We start from the raw sequence: 14,109 nt of genomic DNA on the forward strand, positions 1-14,109 counted from the left end.
TTTTATTTATTTTTCAACCTCAGAAGAGGGGGTGGGGTTGTGCTGAGGTAGGCCTACCCCGAGCATGATACATGGGTCGCCGGATGAAGCCGGTACCGGTTCCGACGGCTCTGTTTTCAATATTACGTTACAAACATTCCAACGAATCCCAATTTCATTTGACTGTGTGGCATTGATACTTGAGATTTAGAACAACGTTTATATTCATTCTTTTGATCAACGGTTGAATGCCTCTCTACTATTCTATTGATAAAGGTAACAAAAGAGATCCGTCAAAACCTAAAATTTAAGCACAGATTTATTCCGCTTCGAAGTATAACGTTAGGTTAGTGTATCTATGGCATAGACATACTGCGGTAGCCTTCTAAAGTATCGTTATGAGTTTCTTATCATCGGTGGAACAACCCGGCCGGTCACCCCGGGTTCAACTGCAGCTTTTCTGTTGTTTGATTTTCTTCAACGTTCTGTATTTTGTGAGTATTTTCCAGTTTTTTTTTTTTTTTATTTCAGAGTTACAGGATTCCTCCCATCATAAATAATTCAACTTTTCCCCCGTTTTTATTGAACATTGACGATAATAAAATTAAGGTGCTGTATCCTGTGTAAAGCTACCAAGATGAAATAGCCTACATGAATGTTTACATTCTGCATGGATCCCGAATATTTTTGATAGAAAAGGAGAACAAATCGTTATACTGTACTACTACTATTACCTCTACTACAACCACCATGCACAAAAGAAATTATTATTTTGATACAATCTGCTTCCGCGCAAATAAGCTTTATTGCGTTCTGAATTACCTTCGACAGCATATCCTCTATAATACATGTAGCGTATGATGTTTTTGTAATTTTGACAGTAGATATAGGCCTATTTTGAAATAAGTTTTGCAGTATGATCGCATATAAATGTTCTGCTTACAGTGAAAGTATTATAATAGATCTAGCCAATGGTTGTTAATAACTCCTTGATTTAGCTGAACATAGTATAATATCCTTGACTTCCTTGTGAATAATTTACCAGATTATAGCTAATGATAGGAAATATAGGCCTAATCACCAATATGAAGGAACAAATTTCGGTATTGTAATGTATTTTAGTTTGATCTATCAGTCATTCATTATAGCTAAATTTAATTACAGTATTTTTAAAAACGATGTGAATACAGCCTGTTTTAGAATAGAATAGGCAGTACTATTATAGAGAACAGCAGCTCAGGCGGTTAAACTGGTGGTAGGCACTGTCCCTGTACGATTCCCATCAATGCTCTCCATTTGGTTCAGCTGGAGGGCTAAAATACAAGTATCAAAAGTGCGCCGATTTTTGGATAAAACTTGTGCAAAATGGCTCATGTGCACGTTAAAAAACGCAGTACAACCTTCGGAGAAGATTAGAGAATTTCTCCCGGTACACTGCCCACGACCCACAGACCCACGGGAAATAGGTGATTCTTAGTGTGTATTACACTAAAGAAATTCAACCCAACCAGTAGTACAAATAGCTCCACAGAGTTTTATCTTTAAAAAGGGAACTGATCTAATCATTGTTTTGTGGCAACGCGCACCCATGGAAGCCCGGCCCAGGGGAAAACGTAACATGAAGGTTTCCTCAACAGGAACATAGCATTTCCCGATAAGCGTCGCTTTCGAGGAACACAGTAGAATCGGTGGCGCAACCATCCCAAGTACAGTTAGATTGGAATGTAGCTTCTCCAGTCAACCCCCACCCTATTCCACCCCTTTCCTACGCCATAATTTTTAATGTATTATTTCGCTTTTCATCACAGATCATCGGACTAGCATGTGAAATAACAAGTGCCTACATCGGTATCGCATATCGTGATAAAGTATACAGCATTGCAGTAGATACCGACAGCATTAATACCATCGTAATAGTGACAGCAGTGTTAGGACTTGCTCTTTTTATCATGACAATCTATGGTTGCTATGCATATTCAAAGCGATTCAAGTCTTCTGTGATCTTGGTAAGTAAGTAGGTCTCTATTATTTATTATTATTATTATTATTATTATTATTATTATTATTATTATTATTATTATTTATTTTTTTTTTGCAAGTGAAGAGTTCGCAAGTTGTTCTCGGGAAGAACTCGAACCCATGATCTCTTGATCACTAGCCTTGCATCATACCTTCGAGCTTGTGCCTGATGGCCAGGGCTTAGATTAGAGCTCAAGTAAGCAGCGGATACTGCAATGTGAATAGTAATTGTTATTGTTGTGATAGAATTACTAAATAAATTATACTGAATAGGCCTATATATTCGTATTTTTAAAGCATCGATGGCACGTTCTTTTCTGATTAATTTCAAGATTTCGCTTACTTTTAATTCGATACTAAAACTTTCATTTTTGTGTTCATTTATGTTTAGATTTCATGTCTATTCTGGTAAATAAAAGTCTAGTTTGTCAGGATTTGAACCTGGGACTCTGTAAGTGTAAAGCAGGTATCTTTACCCAAAAAACCACGCTTCTTTTTATCATCATTGTTGTCATTACTAAAAAAATTGTAACTATTTTTTTTATTTTACTTCAGTTTACCAAGATGCATCTGCTTCTGTTTATCATCGTTATTGTCGTAAGCATTGTCATTTTCTTGCTCAGTAGTCAGAAGTCATTGTCAAGCCCGACTAGTATACACCACTTGGACAAATATGGACAGCCTGGGTTCGAACAGTATACAAGTCAATGGGATGAATTACAAATAGTGGTACGAATCTATTTCATGATTTTTGTTTGCATTTCCCTTCCATTATTATTATCATATATCTATTCTTCATTGAGTACAGTCCATGCGGAACAGACATTGAAATATTACTCTGAACACGTGTATAAGTACATTTGCAGAACATGCATAAACATATTATTGGCAAACACATAGACAACCCGGATAAATAATAATATTGTTTTTCCGACAGGACATAATAGGAATGTTTTGCATACTGACGTGTTATCGGACTGAATGCTTAGTACTTTCTCAAAATAATTGTGAAAAAAAGCTCGCAAATGGATCGGGTGGGGATCGAACCCACCACCACATACCCTGTCTCTTATACACATCTTATAGCGCTGGTATCCGTCATATGTCAGGATTTAAGGAAAGGTTTTGGGGTGGGGGGTGAGCGGAGTGCTGAAAAGAAGAGTGCGATGGACCACGTTGACTCCACCATGGTTGTATCGCTGGATACCTGGAAATGAAATTAAAATTACCTTTTTAAATTGTTTTATTTGACATTGAGTCAACAAAAAGTTGTGAGAGCAGCTGGTGATAGCCACTGTGTGTGTGCTGAACCGTGGAAATCTCTAGGTCCCCGGTTCAATTTCCATCGCTGCTCCCCTTGTGTTTCAGCTGGAGGGTTAAATAGCGCAGTCTCTTCGGAAAAAAGTGATTGTCTCCCGGTGTACTGCTCAATTCACCACTAGAAGGACCCCACTGGAAACAAGTCTTTAGACCTGTCTCTTATTAGACAAGTTTTAAGACTCGCACCATTAATGCCGAAGAAAACATGTATATTTACCACGATTGAACAAATAAAAAGGAAGCCATCATGACCACTCAAGCACTAGACCTATTATTATTGTTCGTACAATCATATGACCCTTAAGCCGGACACTCACTGCGTCGAAAGACGGTCGTACGACCGTCGCACGACAAATCCTCATTTGCTTCGAGTCGGTTTGGTGAAATCTGTCCAGAATATGGGCTTTTTCTGTCCAGAATACGGGCTGTATGGGGGCGCTGTTGTCCAGAATACGGGCTTTCTCTGTCCAGGATACGGGCTGTGAAATTTGTCCATAATACGCCATCATACAGCCCGTATTCTGGACAGAGAAAGCCTCTAAAACTAGAATATGACGTAAGAAAGCCCGTATTCTGGACAACAGCGCCGCCATACAGCCCGTATTCTGGACATAGAAAAAAGCCCGTATTCTGGACAACAGCGCACCCATGCAGCCCAGAGAAGGCCCGTATTCCAGAGCCGTAGATAGAGAGAGTTTGGCCAACTCGGTTTCAATCACGTGACTTACACCGGCCATGTTGTCACCAACGCGATAGGGTAGGAAGTTAGCAGTAATATTATTATTATTATGCTATAATTATAATGTGAAATACCGTTATGTTGGGTTTGGGGTTGCTGCAATCGATCCAACAAAGAAACAAAAATGTATTAATTTCCTTAAATTCCAAAAAGGAGGAGGATTTGGGATTTTATTTTAACTTTGCATGGCGATCGAAAAATCTCGCTATCCACGTAGTAAATTATAAGGCATGTACCGCCGCCCGACCCACTTCGCGGTAATATATATCCACCACCTACTACTACTAGGCCGAGACAGGCCTAAATTTCGGTACTTCTCAGCGGCCGAACACCGTAAGGTAGTACTTAAATCGGCTTAATTACGATGATAATAAAAAAAAAAAAAAGGAAAGGAAGGATTTTCAATCAGCAATGATTTATAAAAAGATGCAATGTTGCACTTTGCTGTTAAATTATATATATAGGCCTAACTATCCAGAAAGCTACATGAAGAATCTGAGTCAAAGGTAGCTTAAATTATAATTAAAAATAAAAATTGAATCCTCCAATAAAAGCGAAAACTTGTCCAAGGAGTCCTGTACTATGCAAACATGCCCAATTGTGCTTTACAAATCAATTAATTGTGCAACTAAAGATTTTAAAGATAAAAATATATTTTAAAGATATGCCTAATTGTATGTATATTGATTGTTTTAATATATATATTAAATCAAAACGTTTAAATGTTTTACAAATTACAAATCAAAATTTCAATGAATAATAATAAATAATAATAATAATAAATAATAATACAGTAATAATGTTAATATTATAACTCACTAATATTATAAACAAAGTATGGAGAATGCTGCTATTTTACTTACAAGGCCTAGCTTCTTGATGATTATGAATGATTAGGCATATGTTATATGTTATACAAAAATTTCTCTCAATGCAATAATTCTTCAACTTTGATTTATTGTTTAGATTACAATTTACAAATAGGCCTAGCCTAGGCTATTTGTATTGGTTTGCAGATGACCAGCATATTATTTCATAAATTAAAGTTTACGAAGTCATAGGCCTAACCTAAAGGCCTAGATACAATTATAAAACTTTCATGTTATTAATATTTTTATCATTCATTTACAGGCGAAATTAACAAATTAACATATTATCGCCGACGATTCACAAACCTACTCTGTCTGCACAACCAACCTTTCTCCTCTGCAGTGTTGACTCTTAGGAGCCTCAGAGGAGGCTGCTAGCAACTAGATAGGCCTAGGCCTAGCTAGATGATAGACTTTCAAAACAAAAAGATAATCGTAACGAAAAAAAAATAAAGAATCGTCCTCACTTTATCTTCTCGAAATAATACAGCACGTCACTGATTAATTAATTCCAAAGTTAGGTAAATATGATTATACAGTATATGATATGTCTCTTATACACATCTAGATGTGTATAAGAGACAGGAATAATGAAAGAAAGTTTATGCAGCATCAGTGTTTTATAAAATGTTATAAAGCTATACGCGCGCACGCTGTTTGGTGACAACATGGCGCCCATGCGCCAAGTTGGCCAAACTCTCTCTATCTACGGCTCTGATAATTTTAATGGTAGCCTGCCCTCTTAAGTTTATACGGTGACGAAGTTTTTGTTAGCCGTTGGTTGGTCGATTGACAACGCCCTTCTCCTTTCTTCTCTCCTCGAGTCTGATCCTTTTACTTCCGGGTTTTCAACTTCCTATGGACCGCATTGTATCGTCGCACTGTTCACAACCCATGCGCCAAGTTGGCCAAACTCTCTCTATCTACGGCTCTGCCGTATTCTGGACAACAGCGCCCCCATACAGCCCGTATTCTGGACAGTTTTCGCCACACGTACTATTTGCTTCCGGCGAGCGATAGACGACGCAACGCCGTCTGCTGATTGTCAGTGGTAATCTGAACGGATCCTCATTAAAAAGACGATCCGTTGGGTCCCGAGTCTTCGCGTGCATTCTCCGTCGCGTTGCCGTCGCGTCGCTGTCGCACGCAGTGGGTAACCGGCTTTACTGAACATTTTCTAAGCCAAACCTCATACCACCTTATTTTGTTAGCTATCATCCAGCATTCTCACCTTAACTTCACACCCCCCGACCCCGCCTCCCTGTCAACACACCCCTTACTCCCCTTCTGGTCACTAATGTTTTGTATTTTACAGGGTTGCTTTGATGTTGCACGAGAGTCGCTTTCATCCATCTACTATATCGTTAGTTCCATACTACTATTAGTCGGTATTTTTCTGGTAATATACTTTCTGTTTATTTATTTTTTCATAACATTTGGTAAAGAATGCACCCATAATGATAATGATGTTGGTAATTATGATATAATAGCAGCAGCAGCGGCAGCTGCGGCAGCGGCGGCGGCGGCGGCAGCGGCAGCAGCAGCTGCTTCTGCTGCTGCTCAGGAACCTTTTTCAAAGTGGCGAGAGGCACACTGGTAAGATGAATGTGAACATGAATGGGTTCATATTTTGGGGGTTGGGGGCCAACATTTTCTTTAAACCCCAAAAAGCAGGTGGATCCGGGCGTCCTCCCCGAGAAATTTTGATTCCTAGATGGTGGGGAATGAACATTCCCGACTTCGAGCTAGGTGTCTTTTAATGACTTGAAGACTTTAAAGTCCTTCAAAATCAAGGTTTTCCACCTCTTGAAAACGGTTAGGTAAACTTTCTCATTCTTATTACAGTAAATAGGCATGTTATGTGTGTATACAACATTTTTAAAAAATGAGTAGTTGCATACGTGTTTTTTCTCCATGAATCGATAAACCCCCAAAGAGAAAAGGGTGTTCGGGGGTGCTTCCAGGAACAAATTTGATTCTTAGGTGGCGAGAAATGAGCTTTCCTGACTTTTGAGGTGTCTTTTTAAGTCCTACAAAATTCAAGGTTTTCCTCTTTTGAAAACGATTCCATGAATCAATAAACCACAAAGAGGAAGGTTGGTTTTGGTTCTCCCCAGGAAAATTTTGATTTCTAAATGGCGGGAAATGAGTTTTCCTGACTTCAGAAGTGTTTTTTATTGACTTTTAAGTTCTTCAAATTTCAAGGTTTTCTCCCTTGAAAACGGTCAGGTAAATTATTCTCTATTCTTATTACAGAAAATAGGCCTTATGTGTGTACCGGTATACGTTGCACGTATTTTCTTTTCCATGGATCGATGAACCCCAAAAAGAAAAGGGGGTCGGGGTCCTCCCCTGAGAATATGTTGATTTCTAGGTGGCGGAAAATGAGCTTTCCCGACTTCTAATTTTGTATTCAAGGTCGTTATTCTTTATTCAGATAAAAAAATAAATTAAAAATTACAAACAGACAGCCAAAGACTGTATATGAATGTATTACAATAATTGCTTAAAAATTTTAAAACAGAACACCAAAATTCAAGAAATTTACAACACAAACATAAAAGAAAACAATTGATAAAAAGCATAGCACCAGACATAAAACCAAATTAAAATGATAAAAATGGAATAAATAAAATATATATAAAATTTATATAAAAAACACATTAATAAAAATTGAATTGAATTTTCTTATTGTAAGTAAGAAAAAACTGGTCCATCTGTTATATTTTTTCATCTTTTCCCCTTTTTTTTATCTTTTCCTTTTTTGCCTAAGGGAGGGAGTCAGCACCCCTGATTCCCCAGATCAGCCAATATGCATTGCAAGAAAATCTAACTCTGTTTGGGACTGGATAAATACTCTTTTCCCTCCCTCTCCTTCTTCCCTCTTTCTTATCTTGCATTTCTTTCCGAGACCATACAAGAATCTCCATTATATATTTTCTGCCAAAAAGCCAGGTGACCACCCCCTCCCCCGCGCCCCCGGTTCCGGTGGACATGTAAATTACCATCGGCGCTAAGAAAAAAAATAAAAAAAAAAATAGCTGCAGAATAATCCCATAAAAAGAACTGAAAAATGTTTTTTGAGTAAAAATAAAGATTTAATAATCTAATATTTCACTGTCTTATTTATTTTTCTTTAATTCTTATATTGTATCTAATTTGTTTTCAGGGTTTTGGACTGTTTTTCTCAATCCCAGTTTGTCGGTTTACGGTGTACTATCAACACATTAATGTGCATGAAACACATCTATGAAGTTAGCAAAAAGAATTGTTTTACTTATAACTTGTTGCTGGTGGTGAAAGTATTACAGTATTTATTGCTTGTACTCAGTTATTTAAAAAAAACTCTTTGGTCGTATCATTATCAACATGGTTTTTTATAAGTTCAATGTAAAAAGCGTTTGTGAATATTGTAAATATTTATATATAATATAAATGCATTTCCAATGAATATTTTAAAGAAAAAATAAGTTTTGAAAAGTTATGACTTACTATAAGTATTTATAAAAGTCATTGCTTTTACTTAGTCATATTACTACAATCATAATAAATACCGTACTATATATTGAATATTGTAAATAGGCCTATTTATATATAAAATATAGAGTTGTATTTTGAATGCATAATTCATTAAAATAAAGTTATGAACCTGGGCATTATGGTATAGAATCCCGGCAACTTGGGTGATTATCCATACTCGCAGATTCTTCTCCTTTACCCTTATAATTATAAATAACAATCCCGTTTGGAGCAACTATTTTTTCACGCTCAAAGATTTCTCATCTTTAACGTTTAATATGTATTTATATATATTTTCAGCATTACCGAAAGACGGTTTTAGAGTTTATCTCTTCCATATCATTATATAAGATGTGTATAAGAGACAGCATTTTCTTTAAACCCCAAAGTGTGTGTATTCTATTGTTGTTTTAAGTTATTTTTAAAAATATAATATTATTCCTGAGTTAAATTGTTTTGCACTTATTTTATTTATTTAATATTGTTTTTAATTACTCTTCTATAATTGTATTATTTAATTTTTTTTTCACAACTGTAAGGTATTATATGTAATTTTTGACAGACTAACTACAATCACATTTTGAGCATTCTCAGACCTGTATTTTGTTGAATGTGTATATTGTATTTAATCTAGATATAAATAAAAATACAACGAAATAAATAAAGATTCGTAGTTTGAAAATTTCGTCAGTCGCGGATGTTTCAAGTACACTTACATCAACAGATCAACCTGGTATCGCAAATAATACAACGTTTTGTTCACAAACAATACGTATATATATCCTATAATCCGTGGGTTAAAAGGATTACGTATATTCGCCAACGACGATGAAATACCATACATTCCTTTACGAGTTTTAACACGTCTATATCAACAGATGGGCGGGGGATAGTTTCTACCATTTTTATCTATTTAAGTAATTGTACAGTATTTGTCCTATCTTATAACCCCGGCCCCGAAACCTTGACTCAGAAATACCAGGTTGGTGTCCGGCGGGGGATAGTTTTTACTATATTTTAGTTAAGTTGTAGTTAAGCTTCTATTTATTTATTTATTTATTTATTTTTTATTTCAATCGTCCAACAGGAACTCTTCGTTCCCACTTACAGGCGAAAATTGTAATAAACAGCAAAAGTATAATCAATACAATAAAATCACAAGATATAAAAAGATAAGTATTATTATTATTATTCATATTATTATTATTTCTATAATTATATAATTATAATTATATTTGCTATATTTACAATAAATATGTAAAAATTACTAAAAATTATTTATAATTACAATTAAAATAACGTTTAAATAACACTTTAAAAATTTACAAATTACACTAAAAACATACAGCACTAATGAGAAATATAATTACTAAGGTGATATTTAAACATATTTAAAGAATTAGAAAATATATCAACTTCAGGACATTTTGTAACAAAATCATTATACAAACTAGATAATCGTGAAATAAAACCATTTTTACATACATTAACACGACAAAACTTAACAGAAAATAAATCACGTTGACGAAGACGACGACCAGGAACTTTAAATAAGAAATAGGAGATAAGGTTACAATCAAACGAATTCACACATTTAAACAGGAACAAAAGATTAAGGTACATACGTTTAGAAGACGGACAAGTAACATTTAACCTTGAGCCGGCTTAAACTTGAGCCGTTCTGGCCCCGAAACCTTGACTCAGAAGTACCGGGTTGGTGTCCGGCGGGGATAGTTTTCCACCAAATATTGTTTATTTTATTGTACTGTGCTGGTTACTTTTTGTGTTGTTATTGTAGGCCTACTATGTGTTTGCAGGACCATATTGTAAAACAGCGGTAAGATCTCGCCTCTATATGTTATCCTGCCTAAAGATGTTTTAAATAAAAAATAAATAAATAAAAACAGCACAAGCGTTTAATCCAAATTTTACAGAGTAGATCTTTATTCAGAATCTGTGCACTGAGTTGGGAGGTCGAGAGGATTGTGCAGGGAGAGACAGCCGAGCCGATTTTATTTGGTTGTGCACATGATGCATCTAAGAACACAATTAAATTAGCCTCTGTACCAAAAGTGGATCCAATAATTGCCGGGAAATGGGCTTTCGCATTTCTGAATTTTAAACTATGTTTTATACCGTTATACTGTAGAGTAGTGGGAATGTTGTTCTAAGTTTGTTTTTGCCAGTGATTAATATCCTATATCGATATAAGTTTGCGTCAGGAAAATATCACAGGAGTGATGTTTTGCCCTGCTTTGATCATACCACATACTCAGCACGTCCCCAAATACCTAAGAAAAAATATTAATACATATTAGATTTCCATGTTTTGAGCCGCCCTCAACACCGGGATTAACGCCTTTTAAAACTGCAACCAGATTCATTGACCTATTCAAATTAATATGCCTATTGCAGATATGATGTGCATATCATGATTATACTTACTAATTAATTATCGTTGAGCATGGTGGTAATACTACTTCTATACCAGGGTTTCAAGTAAGATAATGCGATTCGAAATACTAATGCAATGCTCTAATTTTGCTGCCTTTAAACGTTGTTCTTTTTTGGCCGAGTTCTTTGATGGCCGGTTGTTTAGTTTGTTGGGCGAGATTCCAAATAGCAAACTCTACTTGGCTGGCCTGTGGCGGCTGTGAAACTTGCATGATGAATCTGTCTGTTCATAACGAGTATTAATTTGTTGGAAGGGAATGTCTAAATGGGAAATTGTTCTTTGCTCGCTGGTGGTGTATGCTAATGGTTGGTTGTAGTTTGTTGGATGGAAAATATTTTTTTTTTTTTTGAGTTGGTCTTTAATTTGTTAAGTGTGTCCTTTGTTTGTTGAGTTTGTTCTTTGTTGAGTTTGTACTTTGTTGAGTTTGTCCTTTGTTTGTTGAGTTTTCTAGTTTGACTATAATGGCTGCCCATACATGTGTGGCGTTTGACTTGGTGGTCTGTTATTCCTCGTCTCATGCACAATATGAACTCATTAGCTGTCACGCTACACTGAGTTCGGTTATGAATATTTATAATTAACAGAAATTTATCGCAATAGCCCCTAACTGCTACACTCTACCGTAGGAAGGCCTACCTTAGCATTGTGCTCTAGTCTCCTTATACTTCACTTTATGTACCGTATTTATAGAGAGCCGAGCCCTAGCATGGATCCTCCATTCATCACTGTTCCGCATTGCTGCTGGTTCATTTGTCTCTTCTAATCCAGAATTGTTTTCCAGGTTATAGTTGTTATGATTCTGGTTAGCATTTCTTGGACCGTGTTGTTTTAAATTAACAAAATTGAGGTAGCCTGCATGCCTCGTTGATTTTTTCTTCGTTTTAGGGGTTGAGAAAAAAGTGGGGTGGGTCGTGATTCTAAACAAGTATAATTTTTGGACTTACTACAAAATGAAATTATATTTCTCTGTATTTCCAAACATTTTTTTTATTTTCAAAAGCAAAAAATAAACATAGACAAACTCATTTCATGATGCAGTCCACACAGTAGACACAAGCGTAAAATTAAAATGACACACTGTTGGCCAAAAATTTTATATAAATTGAACCATTAAACCCACATAAAATTTCCAACATAATAGTCATAATGTGGAAGCACTTTCCATCCACATTAAGGTTGGTAAGTAGGCCTGTCAGGAAAAATTACTTGCCAAATGTAATCCACACAAGCCAAAATCAGTCCGCTGAAATTTACTTTGCTGCACAGCAGACTTGGAAATATTACGTCCGCAATAGGTTTTGGCGGAAAGAACAATTCCTAAGTTTTTACAGACGCGCATATGCTTATCTAGCCAATCACAATGATGTCCCTAGCTGAAGCCTTAATTTGCATACATCACCCTATATAAGAGTTTATGATCGGCATGTGTTGATAGTAGAGCCTTTCGCGGTTAGTGAACGTTGGAATAACAGGAAGGAAAGACTTAGCAATGTACCACGGACATACATTACCTCACATTGAGAGAAAATTTAGTTTCATATTCATAAGTCATGCCGCCTCCACACCTCATATATTTGGTAGAAAGAGGGTGGGTGGGGGAACGACGTGAAAGTGTTTTTGGAATTTAACATATAGACTGTCTCTTATACACATCTTACCCTCTTAATTTCACAAAAGAGTGGGTTCTTTTCCAAACAAATACATCCTGCCTAATATTGTGAGCCAATCACACAGTCGAGACGCAGATAGCTCAAATCGCAGATTTTCCCCTGCGCATGCGCCAAATTCAGGCCAGGAAGTAGGAATTGTTTACACCTAGCGATGACACGTGATGAATTTTTGCACGGAAGTGGTTCACAAAATCCAGTAAAATTTCATCCAATCAGGATCCTAACTTAGTTTCCAAATATAGTAAAGGTTTTACCAAATATAGACATCAAAAGGCTCAAATAAAGACACACCACTTTAACACAGAACAAAAAGAAAATTCCAAGCAGAAAACGTCAAATTTATGCGTTTGCAGTCAAGAATTCCCAGTTGCGGCCACAGCTGTTAACAGCGCCACCAATAATGTATTTTTAACGTTTTCGCAATTCAGTTCTGTGAACTGCCAGAAATGTTTTTTTTAATGTATTTTGACTTTGTTTATGAATAAAGATACCTTGATATATATTTGAGCTTCCCACCGAAAAATGTTTGTATAAAATGACGGACATTTAAATCGGCGTCCGTTTTTCGAAATCGCTGCAAAGACGAGCGGACGAGTGGTAAGATTTGCTTTCGGTTTGTTTTGGTTTACGACGAATCGGGCCGATTTTTTTCTTCACCAGCCAAATTTTATGAACCTTTAATATGTTTATAGCAAATAATCTATATTTTGTGAAATTTTGGGTTCTGTTCACACATAAGAAAAATGTTGAAATAGTGTAAATTTAGCAGATACTTTTTCGGGCCGTCGCCATCTTTGTTTTGTACATCTCAATAGCGTTAATAGGATCCGTGTGCTTACAGATTATATATATAAATTTTAAAGGGCAAATTGGAAAACCCAAAAAACAGCAAACGGCCACATAATGCAAAACTATTTAAAATTAAAACGGAACAGTAGAGAAAATCCGTTCAGAATGACAAAATAAACTAAGCATCCACTGAAAGGGATCCCAATATCTGCAGACGGATCCTTTTCGGCCTTCCAGGCCTCATCAGTGCAGCTCGGACCCAATCGAAACTTTCGACCAGCTTAGGTAGGGCCCAAACTAGTCCCACGACCACTGATGATTACAGAGCCAAACCAAGGCAATATATATACACAGCGCAGGTGTGAATGCAAATAGTGGAATACAAGCTATGTGGCTCGGTTCCAGTAGATACAGAGAATATTTTGTCATTCTTAACGCGTCCTACGAAATTCTTTCGAGACAGCACTAGTCCGTGAATTTGTCAACAAGATCGGAGATCTAAAGATGCAATCTCTACCGTGCATCAGTGGCGGCCCACTGGATCTCAATAGAGATTCTTTAATTTTATATAAATTTTAAAAGGCAAATGGGAAAAAACCCATAAAACAGCAACGGCCACATAATGCAAAACTATTTAAAATTAAAACGGAACAGCAGAGAAAATCCGATCAGAATGACAAAATAAACTAAGCATCCACTGGAAGGAATCCCAATATCTGCAGACGGATCCGTTTCGGCCTTCTAGGCCTC

The 14,109-nt window shown here is 36.3% G+C and overlaps 1 protein-coding gene across 1 annotated transcript; it reads left to right on the plus strand.

Moving 5' to 3' along the window:
• Positions 1 to 320: 320 nt before the first annotated feature.
• On the plus strand, positions 321 to 8,788 carry LOC117123129. Its single transcript, XM_033268978.1, has 5 exons — positions 321 to 473; positions 1,788 to 1,985; positions 2,554 to 2,727; positions 6,242 to 6,325; positions 8,096 to 8,788. Exons 1-5 carry the CDS (start codon positions 378 to 380, stop codon positions 8,177 to 8,179), a joined length of 636 nt encoding a protein of 211 aa, XP_033124869.1. The 5' UTR covers positions 321 to 377; the 3' UTR covers positions 8,180 to 8,788.
• Positions 8,789 to 14,109: the final 5,321 nt, after the last annotated feature.

This window comes from Anneissia japonica, unplaced genomic scaffold, assembly GCF_011630105.1.
Source record: "Anneissia japonica isolate Jap-2015-1 unplaced genomic scaffold, ASM1163010v1 scaffold5067_len495651_cov149, whole genome shotgun sequence".
In the NCBI taxonomy this organism is placed as follows: Eukaryota; Metazoa; Echinodermata; class Crinoidea; order Comatulida; family Comatulidae; genus Anneissia; species Anneissia japonica.

Excerpts from the sequence above, each read along its gene's own strand:
- LOC117123129 (XM_033268978.1), top strand. The coding sequence starts at position 378 with ATGAGTTTCTTATCATCGGTGGAACAACCCGGCCGGTCACCCCGGGTT. Across the intron at positions 2,728-6,241 it reads GGGATGAATTACAAATAGTG|GGTTGCTTTGATGTTGCACG; the intron begins GTACGAATCTAT and ends TGTATTTTACAG. Across the intron at positions 6,326-8,095 it reads TATTAGTCGGTATTTTTCTG|GGTTTTGGACTGTTTTTCTC; the intron begins GTAATATACTTT and ends ATTTGTTTTCAG.